The sequence below is a fragment of the Cornus florida genome, unplaced genomic scaffold, assembly GCF_030987335.1.
Source record: "Cornus florida cultivar Cherokee Brave unplaced genomic scaffold, ASM3098733v1 CherokeeBrave_3.0.0_Hap2_Chr01, whole genome shotgun sequence".
Taxonomy (NCBI): Eukaryota; Viridiplantae; Streptophyta; class Magnoliopsida; order Cornales; family Cornaceae; genus Cornus; species Cornus florida.
This window is the reverse complement of record NW_026775571.1, coordinates 73,072,485-73,087,234: the sequence shown is the minus strand read 5'-3', so window position 1 is coordinate 73,087,234 and position 14,750 is coordinate 73,072,485. Positions and strand designations below refer to the sequence as shown.

The window sequence follows — 14,750 nt, the reverse complement described above, 5'->3', positions numbered from 1 at the left end:
AAATGCTGATTATCAATAAGCGCTATTTCACATGATGTGATATTTTCTTCTTTTGTATATATTTTTTTCGCGTAAATTTAATATGTCATAATAGATTTACACAAAAAATTTAAATTATTTATTTTTAGCTCTAGTTGTTTTATACTTTTTGTATAAAAATATATCCCCTTATAACAACCAACGTCATATCTAGACCCCACATAATTTTTACAAACCTATTTAATGAGTTGATTTGTTAATGGAATGAGAAAGAGAGAGGAGAAACGAAATATACTAATGTGGCTATGTAAAAAGATTGTATAAAATACACAATAATTTTATACATTGGTGATGTGGTCGTTTATCTATAAAATAAAAAAAATTAAAAAAATAAAAAAATAAAAAAAAAAAAAAGTATACATCATATGTAAGAGTATATTTTATACAAAAGAGTATTTTAACACACTGCTGGAGATGCTCTAAGCGTGCACGGGCATGTAAATATATTTAAAAGAGGTAAATTTAATTTTTTGTTGGTTCATATAATGATGGATCTTAATATTTGTATTGTTTAATAAATGCAGATGTGGAACGTGTTTTTTTTACTACTGTGAAAGAAAGATTCAAAGGAAGATTCCATTTTTTACTACTGTGAAAGAAATATTCAAAGGAAGATTCCATCTTTCACTCGACTAGGCTTGATTGTGTGTTGCCTTCCCTAGTACAAGTTCGTTCTTTATTTTTGTTTCCAAAATATGAAAGACATTAGACAAATTGGGTGTAAATATCATTGGTATATTAAGCAATTTTTTATTTATTTTTTTTTTTTTAATTGTACAATAAGGTTGCTTTCCATTTGTGAAATTAAATTATAATGATTGTTATTAATTGAATTTAGAAATGATAATGAATATACACATACTGTGTGAGTTGCATCATGCGGAATATATGGGGAAGTTTTCACGCGGTCTAACTGTATAACCTAAAGAAAAACAGAAACTAACAGTTGTGCTTGCACATTTCACTTTTCTTTGTTTTCTCTTCCTCTTCGTACTCGCGCAATACTCTCTCTCTCTCACAGTCACACTTTGCACCTCAGTCACCTAACCTAATCACACAATTACAAAACCTTCACTCACGAAATAATCCATCTCTCACACATTCAGAACCACTCATCTAATCTTTCTGCACCCTCTACCTCATCTTTCGTGCAATCCATTTGTTCTCTCTATAAAAGGAACCCACCCACACACTCATCACCTCAAAAACACACACTTCCTCCATTAATTCTAAGCAAGAATTCTCTTGAGCTTCAATTCAAACCCCCCATTTTACCACCATTAACTTGGTGACATTATTAATAGGCAAGGTGTCCTCCATGATTTCGTGCTCGTGTACATTGCCACAACATCAGGCAGGAACGACTTTAGCAAACACTTGGGTGTCGAATTCGCCTCCCATTCTTATTGTCTAAGGCCACCCTGTTTTGGTGTCCACAACCAAACACGCACAACAGTGGAGACATCAAGTATGCCTCTATCAGAATGTGAACTTTTCCGCAGCAAGGTGTCCTTCCCTCGATAGTGCTGCTGTTTCCTGGAATGGCACACAAGGTCTCCAAGATCACGTCATCCATCCATGATTGGAGGCAAAGAGGTGGCTCACCTATAGAAACGTTTACAAAAATGGCACACCAGCTGCCATGGTCTCCGAGATCACATCAATTGGTGGAACCCTCCACCACAATGCCAAGGAGAGGATAAGCGAGTGCTGTGCAGCTCGGAGCCTGAGCTCGGCTTCCCTTATTATTTGGTCTTTTGGTAGGTATCACCAAAAGGCGAAGAGGAGCCTCCAGCGTTCGCCGAGCAGGTGGCTCACCAATAGAAATATTTACAAAAATTACAAAAATTAGTGTGATGGGAACGACTCCAACTAGTTTTGGATTTATTGAGATGAACGGTAAAACAATGTTTCTTAGGGCATTCTTTCACAACCATCGAACCAAATCTATTCCATTCATATATAGAAATGGGTGGTAACACACACCATTTCAATCAGTCAAAATCCCTAATAAGCTGCTAACTAGTCGTGATAGATTCATGTGAGTATGGTTCACAATAAAAAAACGGGTTCACAATCAAAAACAAGGAAGGGCTAAAGGAGATTTTTCAGAGGTCTAAAATCACAACTCAAAATAAAGCTGATAAAAATAACTAGACTTCTTCGCATTTTCATTTTTTTTCTGTCCTTATTACTTCTCTTTGCTACCATCTTCTCACATCTCTCTCTTCCAAGACACGCCTAAGCGATCTATCATGTTAAACAAACAATGATTGAAGTTATTGTTAGCAAGGTTGAGTTGAGTCTCTGAAGATGAACAAGGCAGAAGAGGGTACTGTTGGTGTTGATAAAACCGGAGAGACAGCTACTAATGAGGTCAAGTCCAATAACACGGCCAGTGTCATCATCACAAGTGACACCATTGCATGAGACACTGTTATCACCAAGGGTTTGAACACATAGTTCAATGTCATCATGAGACACTGTTATGGTCTCGTAAACATAAATCTTGGACAATTACCTCCTTCAACACCATGCCACATTTCACCTCCACAGATCACTTCACAAAATATAAATCTTCAAATATCCTCCAAAACTATTCCAATTTGCAACCATAACAAAAACCCAAAAATAATATATATATATATATATATATAGAAACCAAAACAAATATAAACCAAACCACACATTGTATATATACCAAACACGACATGATTTTATTCAATTCTTTCATTTATTCAATTCTGAAAGGAGAGTTCTTAGAACCCAAAAGCGGTAAGAAACTATAGAACATTTAGAAACTATTTACTTACTAAAGAAACCACATATTTCAATGTCTTGGAACCATAAGAAGCAGAACCACAAGCCAATAACTAAAATGCAGGGATTTCAGAAATCACCACCACGGAGACGAAGGACAAGGTGAAGGTTTGACTCCTTCTGTATGTTGTAATCAGCAAGGGTTCGCCCATCCTCGAGCTGCTTACCAGCAAAGATCAACCTCTGCTGATCGGGAGGAATTCCTTCCTTGTCTTGGATCTTAGCTTTCACGTTGTCGATTGTGTCTGAGCTCTCGACCTCGAGCGTGATGGTCTTGCCAGTTAGGGTTTTGACGAAGATCTGCATCTGCAATTAGAAAAAAGAACAAAAAATATATAACGATTATACAACCTGAACTGTGTAGTTGAGGAATTGCAAACAAAAAACAAGAATTGAACGAATTCTCTACCTTGAGGAGAGGGAGGGGGTTGTTTGCTTTTGAAGAAGACGAAGAGAGAAATTTATTGAATCGAACGAGAGAACAAGCAAAGAATGAAGAGCAATGTATTGGCGATGTGTACTTATAGATGAGAGGGACACATCCGGAAATAAGGAGAAGTTCGCAGTCAAATTAGCTAGAATTATCTGGAAGCTTCTGGACGATTCTCTTGTTTGATTGAGAGCTGACGTGAAACCATTCTCAGTATAAACTTGTTTTATAAAAGGGTTTCCTAATTAAGTAGGATTGCATCCCAAGTTTAATCAGAAAAAAAAATCCTTGCGATTTACTCTCTCATTATATTGGTCCGCGAAGGATAAAAATGTTAAATTCATATTTACTAAATTCTTAATATACATCGACATATTTACTAAATTTTTATTACTATTTAATGAATTGACTTTTAACTCATGAATCCCAATTGGTTAAAATTTGAATATTTTTTTAAAAAATAATTATAAAAAATAAAAATTGTAAAAAAAAAAAAGAAAGAAAGAACCCAAGAAAGTGACCACAAAAAAAATAACTATAGAAAACAGATGCAGATATATATATATTTGCTAACTTTGTACTGATGGCCTTGATTTCCTTAGCGCATATTTGTGTATATATAAGGAGAGAGGTGAAAAAGAGAAAAAAAGGGGAAGAACATGGAATCGTATTAGCAAGGATTAAAAAAAAAAGCTACTTCTTTTTCTTTTTCCTTTTTTTTTTTCAATCCTTCTTTTTAAAATTTAAGTTAGGAAGTAAGATTTAGTTCCAAGAATTAAAGTTATTCAATTCTATCGAATTCTACTCAACTAGAGTTGGAAATTTTCGATTTGGAGAAGTTTTGAGAATCAATTGATATACTAAAAATCCTTTCCATTTGGATAAGTTTTGAGAATCGACTGGTATATAAAGTAGGATTGCATGCCAAGTTTAATCAGAAAAAAATCATTTTGATTTACTCTCTCATTGGATTGGTCCAGTGAGGGATAAAAATGTTAAATTCATACTGACTAAATTTTTAATATATACCAATATATTTATTGAATTTTTATTATTATTTAATGAATTGACTTTCAACTTATGGGTCCCAGTTAGTTAAAATTTAAATATCCTTTAAAAAAATAATAATAAAGAATAAAAATCCTAAAAAATAAATTAAAAAAAAAAACCCAAGAAACCCAAAAGAGAAGAATAAGTATAGAAAAAAGATGTATATATATATATATATATATATACACACACACACATACATACATATATATATTATATATTTCCTAATTTTGTACTGATTGCCTTGATTTCCTTGGCGCATATTTGTGTATATATAAGGAGAGAGGTGGAAAAGGAAAAAATAAAAAATAAAAAAGGGGAAGAACATGGAATCGTATTAGCAAGAATGAAAGTTGTTCAATTCGATGGAATCCTACTAAACTAGAGTTAGAAATTTTCGATTTGGAGGATATACTAACCCAAATAACCCATAATTATATGATTTGTTCTTCCTTATAATTTTATTTGAGTAGTATATTCTGTATACATATTTTATTTTTTGTTGCATTGTTTTAAAGTGAGTTTATTTTGTATTTTAATTTTAATCGAAAGGTAAAGTTAAATTGTATAATAATATACTCTGTATAATATATTATATAAAGTATAATACTTACCAGAGAAAGTAACTGAAGATGATTTTTTTTTTTTTTTTTTCCAATTTAATCCGATTAAATCTGAACCTAAACCTAATTGGATCTTTGAATGATTTTGGAACTATAAATAGAATGATTTCTCTATATATAGGTTTGCCACAAAATTTACAATTATATATAGTAAAAGTAGTTGACATTAGCACTCTATTATTTTATTCTCTAGAAATGAAATGAGGATAATAATAATAATAATACTAATAATAATAATAATAATAATAAGTAGGAGGAGGACTCTTTAAATCTAGAAATTTTGCTCTTGCAATTATTTAAAATTAATTAATGATACTTTTTCTTTTTATTGAAAAGTTGAACTATTTTAGTTAGGCTATCGGAATAAAAAATTACTTGATAAGTATATTGAATCAAATAATTTAAGAGAATTACTTGCTTTACAATATGAGTCTTCCCTCTTAAATTGAATTAAGAGACTTACTTGATTTACTGTATGAGTCTTCCCTCTTAAATTGAATTAAGATACTTACTTGATTTACTATATGAGTCTTCATTCCTTTCTAACTGGTGTATATATTCATAATTTTCATGTACTATTACGGTAAAAGAAAATTAGGCAATAATGCTTTATTTAGGATTATTATTATTATTATTATTATTTTATTTTTTTATTTTTTCTTCGTATCTTCTCAAAAATTGTGATACTTCATTAAAGAGGGAATAGTTAAAAGAAACCCTTATAGCATAAGGAAAAGAAAGGATATTAAATTTGAGGTGAAGCTTCCTCGACAATCAATCACATCCAACTAAATTTATGTAAATATAAGATAATATTATAATGATGATGTCATTCTCCACTCATAAGGCATTCTTTTCGGACCACTGGGAAGCTTTGCTCTTCAACAACCCACCATTCCTGACTCTCACTTGGGAATAGCCACCCCTAATACCGATTGACATTCTTGATGCTCAGATGCTTGAGAAGTGAAGCCCTGAATAGAAAGACAAATCTGCTCCTGTCTTGAGGACTTCAAGGCTTTCAGGCCGAGGCTCGGGCTACCATTATACCTACCAACCTACCATTACCAACCATACATTTGATTTTTAAACTACCTATCATTATTCATAAACTATTACAAACTCAATCAAACTTTCAGTTTCCTAGATGTGGAGTCAAAACATTAGTGATGCATTTCTGGGGAAAATAAAAAATAAAAATAAAAAATAAATAAATAAAATTACTAGCACACTGCTGTTTGATCTTCTCGAGTGGCATGATCCTCTCTGATCCTAAATAGAATCCAATTGGTACCCAAATATGCCCAAGATTTCCGACACCAACCTGTTTTGGGTGCTTTTGTAAACAATGATGATATTTGTAGGCCAGCCCGGCCCAATAATAATCCTTGTTCCCAGGAGATCAAGCCTAATATTTTGGCAGATAAAACTTGGGCCCTATTGAATTCATTATCTCTGGGCCTTATTGAATTAACACAAAAATAATAGCCCAACTGATGCCCGGTCTAGGCCCAAATGGAATGCTCATTTCAGGTGTAGGCCCGCTATACAGAGCCGTGGACCATTTGATGATACCTAGCCTAGGTCAGTACAAAGAACTGGCCCAACCTGTTCACCCATTTTCAAAGTCGTCGTTATGTTGTCCTGCATCCGACGACGGCTAGCATTTTGAGCTTGTGGTGAAAGTCAATTGTATGTTAAGGCGCTATTGCTCCTATTTATATATATATTTTTACCAAGCTCCTATTTTGTATGTGATGGATCGAATCATATATAAGGCCGTTGCGGAGGGAACTATTGATGTTCTGATCACACAATATGCTGATCGACTTGAAGGCCAAGTGACCCCCCAAAAGAACAGTCCTCCACGTCGCGGCTCGGTTCGGCCAAACGGATTATGTGAAAGAGATCTTAAACAAGTGTGGCCGATCACATGAATAACAAAGGTGACAGTTCACTTCAAATTTTGTCCAGGGAAGGACATGCCGATGTAGTACGGGATCTTATTGAGTATGCCAAAAAAGACATGGATATTGAAAGCCGGACTAAAACTATAAAGAAGATGGTGAGAAATGTGGAGGTTGACACGGCCCTTGTGGTTGAGATTTTGATAAGAGAAGACTCTGAGTTTGTACATCCACTCAATAATGTCTAAGGAGAGACCTCTTTTCCTAGGGGGTAGAGAGAGGTAAATCAGAGATTGTGTCCAAATTGTTAGAGAATCGCATATCACCAACTTATGGTGAACCAAATGAAGAACAGCTTTACATGCAGCAACAATTCATCGTCACCTAGATAAAAAAAATCAACTTACGAACATTATGGAGTAAAATCTATCTGTTGGTTTTTAGAATACCACTTGGTTATACATTGTCTAGAAGATGAACACACTTGGAGTTTATTTGAGGGCCAAAAAAAAATATTGTTCCTTGAATAAATTATCTTTTTGTGAGGATTTTTTTTTTTTTTTTTTTTAAAAAAAAAAGTTATTTCTCTTGAATAAATCTCTTTTTAAAAGACCTCAAAAAAAATATTTAAGAAAATGACTCAAAAAATAAGTTATTTTTGTTGAATATTTCTCTTTCGACATGATCCAAACATATATATTAAAAAAATAAAGAAGGTAAAGAAAGTTAATGTTTATAGTATAAAAAGATAATTATAATATTATAAAATAATAGATGATGCATTAATGAGTTTAGGAAATTTTTGTCATTTTATTTTAAAAAATAAAAAAATAAAAAAATAAACAAGTGAAGTGCAATTTGCAAATGTTGAAAAGGGGAATGCAAACAGATGATGATAATAATAATAATAATAATAATAATAATAATAATTTAACTCACAAACACTTTTTATTTGTCGAGTTCTTTAAAATTATTTTAGAAACTAAACCAAAGAGCAAAACTTTAAAACTACTGGAAAGAATGCCAAAGAGAAGCATTACTCAAAGAGAGTGAGGGAGAAGCATAGCTGAAATGACAAATGCATTTAAAATTAGATTATATAAAGTCAAGATAATCAAAGAATTCAGTCCCCTATACTTATGACTTAAACTTTTCAATCACAATTTTTGTAAACTTATGATTTAAAATTACTCTTAGATTGTGTTTGGTTGCATATAATTAGTAGTGTTTTAGAATTAGAATTTGTAAAATTGGAGAAAAGCAACTAACAAAATTGAAGTAAATTTTTTTTTCAATTCTAACTTCAATTTCATGCAGCCGAACACAGTCTTAAAGAGAGATTGGATAATCTCTATTCCAAAAAAAAACTCTATCTTCTGCTTTGAAGCTTTTGCTAAATGAAACCTAATGGAGAATAATTTCAGCTTCAGGTAAAGTTTCACGCTTCTCCAAAATCTTATCACATTTAGGTTTCATTGAAAGGAATCAGGGACCAAATGGAGCATACCATATGAAGCTCATCGATGGTTCACTTTCTATGCCTTATATATTTGCTCTTTAGAGTCAAAAGATGGAAGGAAAAAGAAAAAGAAAAAGTTAAAAGATATTGCAACGAGACATTAAGAATTAATTGGTTTAAAGCCCTCCAAATTGTTATTCTTTTTTGTCATTTACAAGCTAGTAGGTACCTACCGTATGTTGTACACATTAACCTTTATTTTAGACCAACATTCCTTGTGCATTGGTTTAAAGTTGATTCCATCATTTTTCATGACACACACTACCCATCATTCCAAATGAGCGTAAATATGAAGAGTTGGGCTGTTTGAAGGTTTTTTTTTCGGGCAAGTGAATAAATGAACAAAGCTGCTTTTGAAATTGCTACTTATTATTAATCGACTTGAAGGCCAAGTGACCCCCCAAAAGAACACAGTCCTCCATGTGGCGGCCCAGTTCGGCCAAACGGATTGTGTGAAAGTGATCTTAGACAAGTGTGGACGATTATTGTTTTGTTCGGTGAATAACAAAAGTGTCAGTTCACTTCACATTTCGTCCAAGGAAGGATATGCCGATGTAGTACGACAACTTATTGAATATGCAAAAGAAGTGGACATGGAGCTTGAAAGCGGGACTAGAACAACCAAGGAGATGCTGAGGATGAGAAATGTGGAGGGTGACACAGCCTTGCACGAGGCTGTGCGAAATGAAGACAATCTTGATGTGGTTGAGATTTTGACAAGAGAAAACTCCCGAGTTTGAACATCCACCCAATAATGCCGAGGAGACTCTCCTTTTCCTAGCGGCGGAGAGAGGTAATTCAGAGATTGTGTCCAAATTGTTGGAAAATCGCATATCATCAACTTACAATGACCCAAATGGAAGGACAGCATTACACACAGCAACAATTAAACGTCACCGAGGTAATTACTAATTACATCTTTCCTCATTATCTGTTTAAATTTTGTCGTTTCTAAAAGAGAAATTTATGTATATAATACTATCACATCTATAATTTAAAACGGAATTAATAATGTTTTGTTCGACAGTCCCTGTTTTAAATTAATTTGTAGGTAAACATTCATGTTCTGTCATGCCAATTACAAAGGTACCAAAAGAAAAAAAAAAAGAGTTTGAATGGTACTATTTTACTAAGGAACAAGCAATCCCTAAATTGTTTTACTGTTATATAATTCTTTTGTTTTTAATTCGTATAATATGTTATATAACATTGTCTTTCAGTATGCATAAGACTTTTATGCCGCTGGAAGCCGGCACTAACCAAGGAAGCAGATGTATATGGATGGAGACCACTCCACTATGCTGCGTGGCACTATGATCCATCAATGGTTATAGTGTTGGGATTTATATGCCCTGACATAGCAAATTTCTGTTTGGATTAAAGTGACACATGTTCCTGACGTTTCTGAAATATTTATGTTTTATACAATTGGTGAATTCAATGTATTATTTTTCGATTCATTATAGAATTGATAGTGTCCATTTGATTACAAGAGATATTTATATATATGTATGTGATGACAATCAATGCATGATATATAAATAGTAATCATAAATGGTTCATAGTCGGTAATTATGGATGGACTCATAATTAATTAAGATTTGAACTGGATCCGCGTTAGGTTGAGATATATTGCGAGAGCCGTCGTATACAATTGCTCCCTATCACCGTCATGGCATTTGACTCTTAAGCATGAGAAAATTATAGACTCTTTTATTAATTAATAATTACTTTGATTTGTTCGGCGGATTCTTCGGGATCTTTAGACCGACACTTTGGGCAGTTATGTAATTAATAATTAGAGGGTTATATTTTCAATATTTGCATCATTGCTACTTGTATTTATTTTGTATTGATTATGGTTGAGCACAAAATAAATTCGAAGGCCTTCGTATGTTTTTAGACAAAATGATTTATTATATATTTATTTATTTAAATTATTATTTTTGTCAAACAAATGTTTTATTGTGATCGAGCCAGAAATAATCAAAGGTACCAAAACAAATATATTAATTAAGTAGTCGGATTGATGGCTTTATTTATCCGATAACTAATTATGCATAGAGGGGTCAAAGTGCAATATTGACTTAGTGGTTATTTATTATTTAATTGGAGTTCAATTAATTTCTTTTAGTGGAGTAGAAATTAATTTATGAATTAATTGAATTGGGTCCATGGACCGGGCCAATTATTAATTCATTATAGCCAATAAAATAATAGGCCCAATGGATACTCACTCATAGCCCAACTTGATATTGGAATCATATTAGATTTGAGACATGTGAATTAGAGATTGAGAAGGATTTGTTATTTCCTTTTCTTTATTTTTTTTGTTACCTATAAATATATATGGTCTATGAATATTTTGGGGGTGATTTTTTATGAGAAGGAAAAAGGAATAAATTTTCTCTCTCTAGAAAATTAGGGTTAGTGTTCTCATCTAATGGAGGCTCCCACAAGCCTTATTTTCCAAGGTCATTCATGGAGGCTTATGAGTGATTCCTAAAGGCAAAACAATTATCAAGAAGATGGAGATCCAAGGAGAAGGCGTCTTGCTAAGGGATCTACAATAAGTGAGAACATTCACTTTAGAGGAAAGAATTAAAGGTTTACTCAGACCTTTAATGTAAGTATTCAATCTGTTAATTGAATGATACATCATATTTTATTTTTGTATAAAACTTGTCTCTATGTGATGAATCAAGATCGATGTATTAAAATCCCTCGAAAAGTTTTTAAAACTTGCACGTTTCCCAATAGTGGTATCAGAGCATGGTTTGATTCATTACTAGAGATCATGATTTTATGAAAATCATTATTCATGGATCCAAATTTTTATATACATATGTATATATTTTTATATGATCATGATGTATGTATATTTGTGATTGGATGAATGTTTGGGCCATGGATGAAGCTTATAGGTTATTGGAATGTAATTTTATCTTTGGATGAATGTAATTAAGGTTTTGATTTAGCCGTTTGAAAGTTCAATGATGTAATTTAATTTTTTCCATTGTATTTCAAATTGCAAATTTATTTAAAACCATGTAATCTTCATCAAAGGATGCTATGAAGCTTCAAGAAGGTCCAAAAAGGTTAAATTAGGCTTCAAGAATTTTCGGGAATTTTTCCAAAAATTTTCGGAATTTTTCTGGAATTTTTTGGGCTTAATTTATATTTTCTGGAATTTTTTAAATATTTTCTGGAATTTTCGGCGTTTTTCCGGCGACCGGAAAATTGCCGACGGCGAGGTATTGTTCGGAGATAGAAGGACTAAGATCACATGCTTCGCGGAACACAATTCTATGGTGCAACTGGAATCTGAGCTTTTGGATCAAGGGGAATTATCCTGTGTATCGCGGAACAGGTGCAATCCACCTTCTGGCGCGTGAGGAGCACACGCCAAAGAAGGTCAAGGTTTCTAGCGCGTGAGGAGCACGCACCGGACAAAAACAATGATGCCAGGCGCGTGGACTACACGCGCTGACCAAGTCAGTGTCTCAAGGCGCGTGAGAAGCACGCGCCAATTGAAAGCGCACCCACATGCGCATGGGGGCGCGTGAGAGGCACATATAACCCCCTCCAGCGCGTGCAGGCGCATGGGAGCGCGTGGCACGCGCTGGGAACCTTCCTGAGCGCGTTTGTGAGCGTGGGATGTGTTTTGAGGCGTCTAATTGTGTCTGGTGGCGCGTGGGGGTCGGGTTACAGCCTCCTACAGGTAAGCTGATGGAGGACGCCTGTACAATACTTAGAATAATTAAATGTTAAAAGCTGAATCCAATGGTCATTTTATTTGCTTTTGTCTATCATTTATTTTTTTATGTGATGTATGAAATGCATGGAATAAATAATTATTAATTATTATTGTTCATGCATTGGATCCATGATATTTATTTAAATGGCTTGATTTATATTAGTTAAATTATGAAAATTAATTGGATTTGATTACTAATTAATTAGAGGGCACTTATTGAGAAACGAAAAATTATTTTTGTAAATTATTTTTGAAGTGTGCCTCAAATTAAATATTAGTGAATCATTTAAGTCCAAATATTTTCTAAATTTAATTGGATTAAAATCAAGACGTTTTGCATACATTATATCATGTAAATGAATAAATTCAAAACCCTAATTATGAATGATTAAAAATTGAGTGGGAGCGGGGATTTTTATACATTACCCCATGGCCTTCGTTATTAAAACCATTGTAATTAGATCTTCAAAAGTAAGACCCCACGCATGATTTGAAGAGTCTTAATATTACAAGAATGGTTGTCTCATGAAAATAATAATATTAAATGTTCATTGTAATTAGATCTTTAAAAATAAGGCCCTACGCATGATTTAAAGAGTCTAGATTATAATGACAAGATATTTAATGTTTTATTTTTCATTAGAACATTAATAACGTTATACACTCAATCTAAAATCAATAGTGTTAGCTCCCCGACGGAGTGGTCTACACTAGGTGATTTTAGAAAGGCTAAACATAATCGGGAATCATTTCATATAGATAGACAAGGCATTGTCTTAAGAGATATGGAGATGATGGGATTTGCCTGCCAATAACAATAATGAATTTCGTCAACCGAATAAGTTATTGGCGTATTGGTTATCCGATTTTTCATGCAATGGTTAAGGGACCCACATATTATTTTAATGCAAGTGCTCGCCTAATAGTAAATGAATCTCAACAATAGTAATAATGAACTCCTCCAACAGGATAAGTTATTGACATATTGATTGGTTGATTTATTATGCTACAGAGTTGAGGGACCCGCATTAATTAAAAGGGATTGTTCACCAATAATGATAATGATCTCTTGTTCGATTGAGATTTATTATATTATGTGGTTAACAAACTCATTTTAATTTTAAATATGCATGATAGTATTAATAATTCACCTTGCATATCGTATGAATGCATTTATATTCAGATGAATTATGTCTAATCCATTTATCTGCTTGCTTACATATTCTATGATATTGGACCTCATTTATAATGACTGGAAAAGGAACTTAGATATTTTATTCACAACGTAAGGGTACAAAATGTATATAATACTCCTATACCTAATTCCTTTACTTTAAGATACTTAATGAGATGTTTTAGTGAGATTAGATAGGGCGTATGCCTACGTAATATGTCAGACTTGAACACTATCAAGATTGCCTAAGGAACTCCAGTATGAAATCGAATTTTGAAAATGATTGTTTATTATTTAAAAATTAACTGGAGATCAATAGGGCTGACTTGGGTGGTAAATTTCAAGTTGACATGATTATTGCCTTGTTACCAAACTCGTTCGACTCTTTTAGAGTGAACTAAATAAGGAATCAGTTTGAGTTCACACTCGCTGATATTCTTATAGAATTGGTAACAGATGAAGGGATAATCAAAAGCATAGGCTTTTTTATTAATCTAACCTAGTCTATACCATCTTTTTCTAGGCCCAAATGAAAGGGCAAAGTAAAGAAGAATGATGATAATAGGACTAGGCTAGCACAAAACATGGATATTTAAAAAGGTTAAAGGGATAAGGCAGTGTATGTTGAGGGCGAAGAAAACTGTTTCTTTTGTCGCTAACTAAAACACTAAAGGACGAATTGTCTAAGCAATGACGTGGCATAGGAAAATATATATTTAATCATTGAGCCATGTTATGTGGTTGTATCTATTAATTCATGATGGATAGATTCTGGAGCCACTAAACATTTTTGCAATTCGTTGCAAGGATTTCAGGAATCCAGAAGCCTCGATGATATGGAATATATTTGTACTTGACCTGATGTCAAGGTTGTAGCTAAGTCAGTGAGAGTATTACATCTGAAATTAGAGAGTATGAGGATATTAGTATTAGAGAACTATCTTTATGCACAGAAGTTAGACACTATCTTATTCTTGTTTCACTTGTGGTTTATAAAAACTGTATTGTTATTTTGTAAAACTGGTTTTATAAAATTGAATAGATATGCGATTGCTTCTGGTGCATTGAAAGATGGTTAATATACTATAATCACAAGCTCTTAAGATTTGCAGGATGTAGAAACTAATGTTGCATCTTCTAGATTGAATGTTAAGAGAAAATCTGTTATTCCTGACTCATTGTATTTTTAATGTCTATTTTTGGGTTGTTATCAATCAAAATGAGATTCAAAGATTGGTCAAAGAAGGTTTATTACCTAGTGAGACAGAGGAGCCTAAACCAAACTTGTGAATCCTGTTTTGAAGGATAGATAACTCTAAAGGCTTAATCAGCCAAATGAAATAGACATAAAGAACAATTGGAGTCGGTACACACTGACACGTGTGGTCTTGTGAACATTCAAGCAAGATTACTCACATTTTGGATAAATTT

At 33.0% G+C, this 14,750-nt stretch overlaps 1 protein-coding gene across 1 annotated transcript; it reads right to left on the bottom strand.

Moving 5' to 3' along the window:
- Positions 1-2,776: 2,776 nt before the first annotated feature.
- On the bottom strand, positions 2,777-3,331 carry LOC132300653 (ubiquitin). Its single transcript, XM_059797838.1, has 2 exons — positions 3,269-3,331; positions 2,777-3,165 (listed from the first exon to the last, which is right to left on the bottom strand). Exon 2 carries the CDS (start codon positions 3,163-3,165, stop codon positions 2,929-2,931), a length of 237 nt encoding a protein of 78 aa, XP_059653821.1. The 5' UTR covers positions 3,269-3,331; the 3' UTR covers positions 2,777-2,928.
- Positions 3,332-14,750: the final 11,419 nt, after the last annotated feature.

Bases quoted from the DNA above. Each gene is read 5' to 3' on its own strand.
- LOC132300653 (XM_059797838.1), bottom strand. From the start codon at position 3,165: ATGCAGATCTTCGTCAAAACCCTAACTGGCAAGACCATCACGCTCGAG.